Genomic DNA, 13726 nt, shown 5'->3' on the forward strand with positions numbered 1-13726 from the left:
GGTCTCCGCTCCCAGCGCCCGCGGCGCCCGTCCGGCGGGCCCCGCCCCGGCGCGGGAAGCCGTCCGGGAAGCTCGCCGCTGCCCTGCCGTGCCCTTCCGCACCGCCAGCCGCCCCCGCACCGCCCCGTTCGGGGCCGCCGGTCCCTCCCCGCGGGGAGCGCAGCGCGCAGGCGCTGAAGGGGAGCGCAGCCGAGCGGAACGGAACGGAACGCGGCGGGGGAGCACGAGCCGCGGCGGCCCCGGCGCGCTCCCCCAGCCGCCGCCGCCGGGCGCCATGCGGGTGTCGCCGCTGGCCCTCCTGGCGCTCGCGGCGCTGCTGGCGCCCCACCGGAGCGCAGCGTCCCGCGGGGAGCAGCCGCCCGCAGGTAGCGTACGGGGTAAGGCCGGGACGGGGGCCGGGACAGAACGGGCAGGGGCGACCGGGGCCGCGGTGGGGCCCCCGTCCCCTCCTCAGTGCTGCCGCCCTCGGCGGGAGCGGGGAGCCAGAGGGGAAGCGGCGGGGCCCGCCTTGCCACCCGGGGAGCGGGCAGCGGTGGGGGAGCGGCGTCCCGCTTTGTTCGGCTTCGCCACCAGCGCCCCCCGGGGCCGTGCCGCGCGTCCCGTCGAGGCGACCCGGTACCGGCTGAGCCCGCTCGGGGGTGCGGGGTGAAGCTTTTGCCGTGGGAGCGATCTAGTGACGTGCCGGTCGGTTCTGATAACGCGGCGCCGTCAGTGCGTCATGCAGCCGATCCACAGGCGTAACCCCTGACTTCATCGCAGCCGTCATAAATGGTTACGTCCGTCTCGGCAGGGTGGGTGATACCAGCCGTTGTTTCAGGTGTTGGTGCGTTTTGGCACACGAGTAGAGTGTGCATGGGACAACCCTGCTCCGCTCTGCTTTACTAATGTCTACGGCCGGAAAAGCGGAGAAACTGGGAATTTCACAGGAAAGATGGGAAGGGCAGGACCAGGGAGCCCAAACAAGGCATCAGGATTGTGGCCTTGACACAGGTGTGGGGGCACGTTTCAGCCAAGCACTGATGGGGAGGAGGGGTGGCCTGCCAGCAAAGAACAGAGTTTTGTTTCTGTTTGGGCAGTTATTGCAAGTAATTTGTGAAATAAATATTCAGCCTGGTTTACAAGTTTCATTTCAGGCTGGAACAGCTCGTTAAAACCAGAAATTGCTGTCTGATAGATCAAAAGAGAACGTGCATTTAATTTTTAACGATATTGAGAGCTGTATCCAGGGTCTTGCATGTTATGCCTGACATGAAAGATCTTGAAATGGAAGCATATCTGCACGTTAGATAAATGAGCTTTACCCACAAAGCGAGATCCCTTTACCTGAAATGCTGCTTGCAGTTCATTGCAGAAACGCCGATTGTGTGCCCAGGCTCCTTGGATTCTGCAAATGCAGATTCCACTGGGGCTTTGTGCGGTTTAGATCCATGCCCAGGTGGATGGGACAGACCTTGGTTGCACCTGGGGATGAGCCACACGGTGTGGGACTGTGGAAGACTGCTCAGGTTTACCTGATGCGGACTAGGAGCAGTAAAAATGTTCATCTGCCTGCTGACCTGTCGCTTGGTAGTTTACATGTTGAGTATCCAGTTTGTTGGACTCGGTCGCTAATTGTTGACCAGTCAGCCTTGCGGGGAAACTCTTTTCACATTTTTAGCAGTAAGGTGCTTGATACGTTAAATGCTGCCCTTCGAGATCTGAAGGGCATGCTTTTATTGCTAATGGAATGTGCTACTTTTGCATCGCATTAAGCAATTTTAAGGTAAAAACACAATGCCAATGTCGTGGTTTCGCTTGGATAGAATCAAAGAATCAATTTTCTGTTCAGAGAAGCTACGTTCCTGAAGTAAGCTGCATTTTTAAAAAGACTGTAGCACCCCATCTGGTGGGAACAGAGCTGATAAGACACTGTTTTAGTTTGTAGCTGGCGGTGGTGTGCAACTGCACACGACCCCTAGTGCTCAAGGACTTTCGAACTTGTTTTTTGCTAATGACCCAGACTTCAAGAACCTGGGGGAAGCGTAGCCAGGGAAGTTGGCACCTAAATTGGCAAATGGCTAATCCATACGATGCAATGTCATGCTCACTATAAATTGAAAAGTTTGTTGGGGACAGGTGGTTCTGCCTCTCTTGTCTCCCTTGCTCTCTCTTCCTCAAGGGCCCCTGTCCCAGGAGGGTCTCACCCGTCATTCTGCTCCTGAGGCCTGCTTGCTCTCCAGGGATTGCAGTTTTGGGACTTTACTGCTCTGGGATTGCTGGCCAGGAATGGGCTGGACTTTGGCCAAGGGGTGGTGGGCAGCTGCACTGTACATTACTTGTCTGTGTGTATTATTATTGTTGTCATTATTATTTTCATTTTTATTTTATTTTTCTTTCAATTATTAGATAGTTCTTAACCTACAGGTCTTCCTTGCTTTTCCTGGTTCCCCTTCTTGAGTGAGGAGGGGTCATCAGATAATAGAACAGCTGGCTATGGTTTAGCTGCTGATACAGGCTGAATGTAGACAGCTGGTAAATCACTTGCTGTAAAACAAGCCTGCCATAATCCAGCCCAGTCCAGCACAACAGTTAACCTTGGTGTAAGACTACAGAACTGTCCTGCGGTGTAGATAATGTATGGCAAGCTGTCTAGAAGCAAAATGCTTGGTTTTCTGCACATAAGTACAGCGAACCCTCAGATGAAAGGAGCAGAATGTATACTTCTGAGTTAGATTTTGAAAACACAAGCAGAGTTTTCTTGGTGACTAGCACTCGGGTTGGGCACCGCCTCTGTAACCATTCCCTTCAGAGACTTCACATAATTTAAGCAAAAACTCTAGGTTTTCAGTGAACAAAAACATGATGAAGGGAATTCTAATAGATATTGTGGTGTATTAGCTGAATGAAAATGCTGGTTCTATCTGTAATGACAAACTAATAACATGTCCTTACTTCATTGGTGCAAGAAGATGTGCTGGCTTACAGTGGAAGGGTGAAAGTAGAAGGGGAATTCCAAAGCATATTTATGATGCTTTCCTTTGCAATGATACAGTGATCTTTTTTTTTTTTCTTAAGTCTCAGTAGGGCTTTCAGTGTGCTACTAGTGTAATATGTGTCTCAAGGCTGGGTGTGTTAATGAGAAGTTGCCCAGTCATCTTCATCTCCTGTTGTAGGACACAATTTTCCTTAGAAAAGCCAGACAACCTAACAGCAGTTGTCTGAATAGCTGAATAACTCCCATGTTTCCTACAACTGCGTGCTTAGTGTATCTGCATAGAGAGGCCTGTGACTCAGCAGTGGAGCTGGGTGCTTGTTGGTGGGAACTCTCAGTCTGCATTTAGGTATCCTGGAAGAGGCGGTCCCTGGCCAAGATTACAGTAGTAGAAGAAGATTTGGAGACTGGGATAGCAGTTCAGATGCTTCTCACATGTTGAAAGCCAGATTTCCGAGGCGATGTGTGTGCTTCATTTTTTGTGGCTGACTTCCTGTTGTGTGTGATGGTCTTTGTGTCTTGATTTGTTCTTTCATGGTTCAGATTATTGGCAGTTGTAGCAGTTCTTCTGTCCAGCTGCAAATTGGATGATAGGAGGTGCCATATTTAGATATCATCTATCACAATGACTTCTCAGCTATATCAAAAGGGAAGAATAGTCATAAAATAGATAAAACAATATTTAACTTCTACTATTACAGCAGTTTAAAAAATGTCTGTCTTGTGCAACTTACTGCGGTTTGTTTCAGATGGTGATCTAGGTCCGTCCCTCCTCTCAGCACAACATAACACCTTGCAGAGATTTTTATCATAAACAATGATTTTATAAGTTCCGTGGAACAGCGTGAAACCCCTGAGCCCTGAGGAAGTCAAAATCTGTTGTAAATGGAAGCTGTAAAAATGTACGAAATATTGTGTGTAAAGTTTATTCCTGATTCCTGTGAGATCGTTTAAGTTCATTTCACCAAATATATTAAAAAAAAAAAATAGCAGCTTTAAATTTAACCTTTAATCTTTGTACTCCATTTGTAAATTGAGTGTGGTTTCCTTTTTGTATGGTAGGTCTCTTGAGAACTTCTGATAGAAGCTTCTGCATAGAACTGCTGTTACATGCACTAATTTAAGCTTGTTGTTAAGGAAGTACCATCAAGGTACAGGAACAGCATTACAAGAGAAGCGTCTGTGCTGGGTTTCTTTTGGAGGTATAAATGAAAGCGTGTGAAGGCAAACACGTTCAAACCTCTCCATGATACGCCTTGTGGCTGCTGCCACTTAGGAGAAGGCCAGGCAGGTAGCAGGAACAAAATTCCTGAGCATCTTGCTGCTTGGTGTTTGCCAGTCTGTGGAGCTCCCCACCAAAGACAGGCTACAGGCAGCCTGGCAGGAGCAGAACGAGTATGTTTATCCATAGTGCCTGGCCTGCCAAAGCGTGCAGGAGGGGTGGATGCATGCCAGCCCTCGTTTCCCATTTCTCCCCATGGCACATGCTTGGTGCGGAGCGCCGACCTCTTCCTCCTGAAATTCTGTCCTGCTGAAATTCTGGGCAGTGCTCCTAGCTCTCTTCTAGCTCCCAGGTGGCTGTACTCTGCTTTAATACAGACGATTTTGTTTGATTTGAACAGACTTGTCCAAACAAGTCTGTTCAAGCAAACAAGACAGTCCAGCCCCTACTGGACTCAGGGGGTACGTTAGTCACTAGGAATGAGGACAAGGCTGAGGTCCTTAATGCCTTCTTTGCCTCAGTCTTTAATAATAAGGTCAGCAGTTCCCAGGTGAACTGGCCTTCGGTGTCTGAGTGCAGGGAGGGAGAGCAGATCGAAGCTCCTGTGATCCAAGAGGAACGGGTCAAGGATCTGCTCCTTCGGCTGGATGCCCACAAGTCTATGGGGCCTGATGGTATCCACCCGAGAGTCCTGAGAGAGCTGGCGGATGTCATTGCCAAACCCCTGTCCATTATCTTTGGGCAGTCTTGGCTCACTGGGGAAGTTCCGCTGGACTGGAGGCTGGCGGATGTTACCCCCATTTACAAAAAAGGGCGGAAGGAGGATCCGGGGAACTACAGGCCTGTCAGTCTGACCTCGGTGACGGGCAAAGTCATGGAACAGGTTATCTTGAGTGCTATTAATGAGCACATACAGGTTAACCGGGTGATCAGGCCCAGTCAACATGGGTTTATGAAAGGCAGGTCTTGCCAATCAAACCTGATCACCTTCTATGACAGGGTGACCCGCCTGGTTGACGAGGGAAGGGCTGTGGATGTAGTTTTCCTGGACCTCAGTAAAGCCTTTGATACAGTTTCTCATAGTGTTCTGGTGGAGAAACTGGTAACTGCTGGCCTGGATAGGCACACCCTCCTTTGGGTTAAAAACTGGCTGGATGGCCGGGCCCAAAGAGTGGTGGTAAATGGGGCTAAATCCGGCTGGAGGCCGGTCACCAGTGGGGTTCCCCAGGGCTCAGTGCTGGGTCCAGTTCTGTTTAACATCTTTATCAATGACCTGGATGAGGGGATTGAATGTACCCTCAGTAAATTTGCGGACGACACCAAGCTGGGAGGCTGTGTTGATCTGCTTGAGGGTAGGGAGGCCCTTCAGAGGGATTTGAACAGACTGGATCGTTGGGCTGAGGCCAATGGCATGAGCTTTAATAAGGCCAAGTGCAGAGTCCTTCACTTGGGGTATAAAAACCCCAAGCATCGCTATAGGCTCGGGGAGGAGTGGCTGGAGAGCTGCCTGGCGGAGAAGGACCTGGGGGTGTTGGTTGACTACCGGCTTGATATGAGCCAGCACAGGTGGCCAAAAAGGCCAATGGGATACTGGCATGTATCAAGAATAGTGTGACCAGCAGGAGCAGGGAAGTGATCCTGCCCCTGTACTCGGCACTGGTGAGGCCGCACCTGGAATATTGTGTCCAGTTTTGGGCCCCTCGCTTTAAGAGAGATATTGAGCTCCTGGAGCGAGTCCAAAGAAGGGCAACTAAACTGGTCAAGGGGCTGGAAAATAAAACTTATGAGGAGCGGCTGAGGGAGTTGGGGCTGTTTAGCCTGGAGAAGAGGAGGCTGAGGGGAGACCTGATTACGGCCTATAAATACTTGAGAAAAGATGGTGGGGAGGTAGGGGAAGGGCTCTTTACATTAGTGATGGGAGATAGAACAAGAGGAAATGGGCATAAGCTTAGTCAGGGGAGATTCAGGTTGGATGTTAGGAAGTATTTCTTCTCTGAAAGGGTTGTCAGCCACTGGAATAAGCTGCCCAGGGAAGTGGTTGAGTCCCCATCCCTGGATGTGTTTAAGAATAGGGTGGATGAGCTACTTGAGGATATGGTTTAATGGGGATTAGGGATGGTTGGACTCGATGATCTCTAAGGTCTTTTCCAACCTAGAAATCTATGAATCTATGACTGAAGTGAGGCTCTAAGTGATTGTAGAGGTCCCTTCTAGAAGAAAACGCAGCTTTCAGAAACAGACTAAACTATTTTTTACGTGCCTTGTTTTCACCCTTAGCACAGACGTGCTACTCTCTGAATTCATTTTCTGGGGTATAGGCTGCCTTTTTGCCTCCTTCCTTTCTTTTTTTTCCTTTTTTTTTTTTTTTCCCCTCTGTGTATTGCTGGAGAGTCCTGCAGAAGCATTCTTAGGTAGTGCAGATTTACCTGATCTTGTTTGCCTTGTCTTCTCCTTCAGTGGTGGTGAAAGCTAAAGAGAATCACTTCTTTACAGTTGTGAAGTCACCAAAGCTGCTGCCCTTTGTGGGTGCAGTTAAAGTGGGTATATGAGCCCAGATGGAGCACAAGGCTGGCATAAGGAAGGCACACCATTTTCCAGGTCAGGGACACAGAAGGTGGTTTCTTAGTGTTGTATCTGACTGTCTTTTAACAGGCTGGATGATCAGTTACCCACTTGACATGAATCCACAGCAAAGCTCCATCTCAGCCTGTTAAAATGGCTTAAAACTGTTTTCCTGTGATGTATCACTTGAGAATTATAAAGATTTGTTTGTTTTTCACAGAATTCCAACAAAGGAGATTTTCAAAATATATTTTTACTTTTTTTTTTTTTAATTTGTTTGTCTTTTTAAGCTTTCAATTTGTGCTTTCAGTCTGTATTTCAGCGCCTAAATGATCTTTAATAGACACATGCAGCTTGAGCGGTCTCTGTGGTTCTTCAAGTCACTGTTGTCTCAGATAGCTGTACAGTCTGCACTGTGGACTCGTCAGACCTGGTTCTGTTACATGCATTATTGCACTTGCAGTTAAATTCCACTTCCCTGAACAGTGGTGCCTCTGGATATACAGTAATGCCTCGTGGCCTCTGCCAGAATGAGAGAAGGAACTTCGGTGTTGCACAAGATATATAACATCAGTTTAAAAGCTGTCTCATTTTCACATCTCTGAAATGTCTCCTTCTCCAGTTCGTTGATTTATTTTTTGCTGTTAGGCGAAGCATTACTAAGGCTCAATGAACAGGTGGGATGTCCGCATATATATATAAAAAAAAAGTCCTTCTGTATATGCTTTAAAAATAGATTTTATTGAATATATGGCTGCTTCAAACTCGTATTTCACGAGTAAGGGTGACTGTCATGAGGATGGAGCCAGGCTCTTCTCAGAGGCATCCAATGATAGGACAAGGGGAAATGGATCTAAGCTGGAACATAGGAGGTTCCGCTTAAACATGAGGAAGTACTTCTTACTGGGAAGGGTAATAGAACACTGGAACAGGCTGCTCAGAGAGGTTGTGGAGTCTCCTTCTCTGGAGATGTTCCAAACCCGCCTGGACGCGTTCTTGTGTGATCTGATCTAGGTGGTCCTGCTCCAGCAGGGGGATTGGACTAGATGATCCTTTGAGGTCCCTTCCAATCCCTAACATTCTGTGATTCTGTGAGTACTTTCCATAGGTAGTATTGTTCAGGAACATTTATATAGTGAACAAGGTAGACTGGTTTCAAGCTAGTATAGAAGAAGTCTTTCTCAGTTTGCATGTGTCTGGCCCTGCTGAGATTTGTGAAAGATGTGCAGTGTTTTTGACTTAGGGAAGTGAATGTACAAAACAAGACAAGTTAGACTTGTAGATATAAGCAAGCATTTTCTAGTTTGATGTTTTTGAAGCAGAACTGTATCATAAATTGTGTGTAACTAGTGGATTGGTTCTAGAAGTTAATCTTCCTTAATCTTCGAACATGCAGCTAGCTACACTTGTTCCTCTTACTTTTAAAAAAAACAAAAACCCCTTACTTCTTAGCAGCCTGAAACCAAGCAGCAGGTATTTGCAGTGAAACGAGAGTCTTTGAGTGGTATTTGGTTTTTAATTTCCTGCCGCATGTATTTCCTCCCTGTCCGCTATGCAAGTTTGCTAAAGATGTATAAGTCTCCCAAACTTAAAAGCAATTAATTAAGTGCACATTAAGAAGATACTTGATTGTATATATACACATACATCCCACAGTAGTTACACCTGCTCCGGACTTTGCCTCAGTTAGTCTGTGCTGTCTGTATATCAACAAATAAATATTTACATTTCTTTCAGAGTTATGTATGTTGGTCATAAAGTGATGCAGGTGTGAGTTTGCTGAGATAAACCACGTGGTTGCATTCCCACATCTGTTCTCTGTTAAATGCTCAACTTCTAGGTGACCCTGTGATCATGCTTGTGCTTTGCTTTTGCCCCTCCCTTACTCCTACCTCTGCTTTCCAACATTCCAGTTCTTCATCCTCAAAATCCAGGCATGCTTAGTTTCTTTTAGTCATCTTAAAGAAATGTAAATCTGACTGGCCTACCTTCGCCTTTTATTCCTTTATTCTCTGGGTATAGAGCTGCCGTCAGAAGTTCCTCTTATGTTGTTCACTAATGCAATATTTCTGTGAAAAAAAAAAAAAATCATTCTTGTGGACGTCTCCCTTGCCCTTCTACCAGCTGGTATTGCTGTTATTACAAGCCAAGGTGAACAGGACTAACTGCAGATGGAAATCACTGCATTTGAACTGGGAGCAGACTAGAACTCATTGAATGTCCTGTATCATGCATCACAGCGTGATTTGCTCATCGATTTTCTTCTCACTTTTTCCACATGTAGTTTCTCACTGTTTGAATTTGCACCTTGATTTGCAGCAGTGTTGCTGCTGCATTTGTGTTTGTTATAAAGTAGAAGTTGTTTTATGTTTAAAGACTACCATTGCGGCACCTTCCTCCAGGTGGGCTTGCTGAACAACATAGAACAGTGTTAAAAAAAATAATGCTTCATTAGAGGTTAAGTAAAAGAGTATTATAAGTATAAATGTGCGATGGCATTTTAACTGGCAGGATGCAGAAATAGCGTGTGTGAAGTGTAAACATTAACACTTCCAAAGTCTGCAGTGTTCTCTGTGCTCTGTAGTCTTGATGCTGGAGTGAAGTGAGGCTGAGGCGTCCCCAGGGTGTGTCTCTGCACCGGCACAGGATGGGGAACTGGCCAGAGGAGAAATCATTAGAAGCTGGATAAACATCCTGAGTAAAGGGGCTGTGAGCTGGACAATGAAGACCCTTGCGGGGGCGGGCAGGAAGGATAACGAGCCTGAAGAAAGAGATTAGAATTGTCTGGCCAAGGCGTTAAAAGTAGAATCTCCATGTGTGATCACAAGCTAATCATTTTTCATGCCTTTTTTGAATTCCTTTGGTCTGAACTATTGCAGTGCTGAGCGCTCACTCCTGCATCTTCAGCTGCTGTGACTTGAGCCAAGTTTCTGTGTATTATTGGAGAGGGATTTTTTGTAAGGGTTTATAGTGACTTTTTACAAGGGACAATGGTTTTAAACTGAAAGAGGGTAGATTTTGATTACGTATAAGGAAGAAACTTTTTACATTCAGGGTGATGAGGCACTGGAACAGGTTGCCCAGAGAAGTTGTGGATGCCCCATCCCTGCAAGTGTTCAAGGCCAGGTTGGATGAGGCTTTGAGCAGCCTGGTGTGGTGGAGGGTGTCCTTCCCCATGGCAGGGGGGTTGGAACTAGATGATCTTTGAGGTCCCTTCCAACCCAAACCATTCTATGATTCTATTGCTAATTGACCCGAAGAGTAAGGTCCTTGGTGACTCAAATTGGTTATGTAAGGTTTGCAAGTAGAAATAAGTCTTTCATGAAAATAACCATTATAATTAGGGAAAGGAGATAAGTTTTCAAGCTGCTTTGGCTTTAAAGTAGAACAGCAAACCTCAAAAATAAATACAAGCTGAGAACAATTTACTTTTGACTTTACTACATATCTGTTAGACCACCCAAGAGACAATGTGGCTGGTGTCTGTAGAGAACAAGAGAAGTGGTAGAAGGTGTCATAAGGTGTCATCTCCTGAAAAAAGAGGGGGAGATAATTCTTGGCCTGTGAAACATGGAGAGGTTAATGAGATGAGAGGAGGTGTGCTATAAACCTATTTCTTTACTGGTTTTTGTTTGTAAGTAAGGTTATGACTTTCAGCTTCTCAGCTTATACTGAAAAGTATCCTCTATGTCTGTCTTGAGGATATGGAGTAAAGATCAGAGAGGGAGATAGTGCTTGGCTAACTTAATCACTGAAAGTGAAGTTTTTGGAAGTGAGGATGAAAAACACAAGCTGATACTGTGTGTAAGCTCGTTCCTGTAAGTGATCAAGGCCAACTTGTAGTGCCATTAGGGATCTTAACCTGTTGGTGGTGACATTCCTGGTGGCTGGTAAGTAGTTTATATGGTGATATAGTTTGTGAAGAAACTTGTCTTTTAGTGAGGAAAGCTTACTTTCTGCTAATTCCGTTGTAGTCTCAGAGCTGGAGCATATTAAAAATCATCTCTGGATGGAAGAGCAGAGAATTAGGTTAAGTAGTCTTTCATGGAGGTGTGAAGGAGTGACTTGGTAGATTCTTTTCAGCTCTAGTTGGTTGCTCAGCATTCACAAATACTGCCTAGTATTACATTTCCATGCCACTCCTCTCCCAGTTGATACTTGTGTCCAGTGTTACTCCATCCCATGTGCAGAATCCAGTCTTTTTTTCTTGTTAAATTTCATGCCATTGATAATTGCCCAATGCTCCAATTTATCTAGATCCCTCTGCAAGGCCTCTCATCTCTTGAGAGATTCAACAGCACCTCCTAGTTTAGTATCATCAGCAAATTTGCTAAAGTTGCATTCAACTCCTGTATCCAGATCATTGGTAAAAATATTGAACAGCCCCTAGAATTGAGCCAGATGTAGCCCTGTTCACTTTAAGCCCTGCTGTTCAGCCACTTCTTCATCTGGTGCACCAGATACCTCCTCATCTCACAGTTGACCAACTTGTCCAGAAGAATGCTGTGAAAGACAGTGTCAAAAACCTTACTAAAATCTGGAAGAACCATCCACCATCTTCCCTTCATCCACTAGACAGGTGACTTTATTGTAGAAATGTAGTAGTTGAGCAGCACTTTCCCTTTGTGGACCCATGTTTACTGTGCCTAGTGGTTGTATCGTTCTTTAAATGTCTTTTAGTAGCACCCATTATGATCTCCATAATTTTTCCGGTACTGAGGTTAGACTAACAAGTCTAGTTTCCTGGCTCTTCCCTCATGCCCTCTTGTAAATTAGAATAATGCTAGCTAGCTTCCAGTCAGCAAGGATCTCCCCGGACTCCCAGGATGATCGAGACAAGTCCTGCTGTAACATCTGCTGGCTTCTTCAGTACTCTGGGGTGAATTGCATCAGGCTCTGTGGACTTAGGAACATTCAGCTGATGCAACTGGTCCCTTACAATTTCTGTGTCCACAAATGGGAAGTCACTGTTCCTGCACTCGAGGTTCTCTGACTCAGAGGACTGGGCAGCCCAGGGTCTATTATCAAAGAGTGAAGCAATAAAAAACGCATTGAATGCCTCTGGTTTTAATTCGTCTCTGTTGGTCAGATGAACATCTTCAACAACTATCAGTTCAATGTTTCCTTAGACCTCCTCTTGCTTTTAACATACTTAAAAAAGTATTTCTTGTTGTCTGACACAGCACTGGCCAATTTCAACTCTAGTTCAGCTTTGGCCTTTTGTGTCTTATCATAGAATCGTCTGGTTGGAAGAGACCTTCAAGATCATCGAGTCCAACCATTCACCCTGCACTGTCAGGGTCCCTAAACCATGTTGCTCAACACCAAATCCACATGGTTTTTAAACACCTCCAGGGATGGGGACTCCACCACCTCCCTGGACAGCCTGTTCCAATACTTCACAACCCTCTCTCTAAAGAAATTTTTCCTGATATCTGACCTAAATTTCCCCTGGTGCAACTTGAGGCCATTCCCTCTTGTCCTGTCATTCATAACGTGGGAGAAGAGACCGACCCCCATCTCCCTACAACTTCCTTTCAGGTAATTGTAGAGAGCGATAAGGTCCCCCCTGAGCCTCCTCTTCTCCAGACTAAACAGTCCCAGCTCCCTCAGCCGCTCCTCATAGGACAAGTTCTCTAAACCCTTCACTAGTTTCGTTGCCCTTCTCTGAACCCGCTCCAGCACCTCAACGTCCTTCTTGAAGTGAGGGGCCCAAAACTGGACCCAGTACTCCAGGTGTGGCCTCACCAGTGCTGAGTACAGGGAGACAATCACTTCCCTGCTCCTGCTGGCCACACTGTTTCTGATCCATGCCAGGATTCCGTTGGCTTTCTTGGCTGCTTGGGCACACTGCTGGCTCATGTTCAATCAGCTGTTGACCAGCACCCCCAGGTCCTTCTCTGCTGTGCAGCTTTCCAGCCACACTTCCCCAAGCCTGTAACGCCGCAGGGGGTTGTTGTGGCCCAAGCGCAGGACCCGGCACTTGGTCTTGTTGAATTTCATATACTTGGCCTCGGCCCATCAATGCAGTCTGTCCAGGCCCCTCTGTAGAGCCTCCCTGCATATGCAAACTATAACTCTGTAATCTTCCTGCAAAGCCTGACCTTGCTTCAAGAGATCACACAATTTGTTTTTCCTCCTGAGTTCCAGGAGGAGTTTCCTGTTCTGCCAAGTTGGTCTTCTGCTCTGCTTACTTGATTATAACACCATGGGATTGCCTGCTCCTGTGCTTCTAAAAGATGGTTCTTAAAACTGACCAGCAGTCATGGACCCCTAAGCCCTCAGATTCCTAGGGGTATTGCGAAGTAGCTCCCTGAGTAGCTTAAAGTTTGTCTCTTGAAATCCAGGGTAGCAACTCTGTGTACGAAATAAAAATGGGAGGATGGGGGAAGAATGAGGGAGAAGAAAGCAAAATGGTGTGTAATTGCATAACTAAAAGCCATGTAGCTTCGACTGGCAGTTCAAATATGTTCTGGGATTTCATTTTCCACTCTTTAAAGTGTAGTTTTATTTGTATAATAGTACACAACAGTAAAATTTTGTGAGGCTTACTACACTGTGCCTTAAAACTAAATACTTGAAGTAATGCTTGTGTGCTTTGACACCTCTTCTGTCAACTTGTCACCTTTTTTTCTTGTGGTTGAGAACTTGATGATTGTGTTCGTTTTTTCCAATAACTGAAATACCACTTTTGTACATATTAAAACATAACTAAACCACAGCACCATTCGCAGGGTGATGTATTTTACGTGTATCAAATCTTCGTGGTTAATAGCATATCTCAGACTCTGTGTATTGCTTTCTGTAGAGTGTTATCTTTGTGGTCTTGTTCTCAAGATGTGTAAATTGTTTACTTTCCCTCAATATATCACAGTGAAGTTGGAGCACTTGCTTTGTGAACACGTAGCAATCTAGAGCAGGTAAATATGAGTTACCTGTCAGCATTTCACAAAAGCTATTTTAAGAGAATA

The 13726-nt window shown here is 46.1% G+C and overlaps 1 protein-coding gene across 1 annotated transcript in view; it reads left to right on the forward strand.

The window, feature by feature from the left end:
• Positions 1–274: 274 nt before the first annotated feature.
• Positions 275–13726, forward strand: part of IFNGR1 (interferon gamma receptor 1) — a 30034-nt gene continuing 16582 nt past the window's right edge. The window contains exon 1 of the mRNA XM_086631221.1: positions 275–365. Coding sequence (XP_086487347.1) covers positions 275–365 — 91 coding nt within the window. The remainder of the gene's footprint in view (positions 366–13726) is intronic.

The sequence above is a fragment of the Tauraco erythrolophus genome, chromosome 2 (assembly GCF_009769465.1).
Source record: "Tauraco erythrolophus isolate bTauEry1 chromosome 2, bTauEry1.pri, whole genome shotgun sequence".
NCBI lineage: Eukaryota > Metazoa > Chordata > Aves > Musophagiformes > Musophagidae > Tauraco > Tauraco erythrolophus.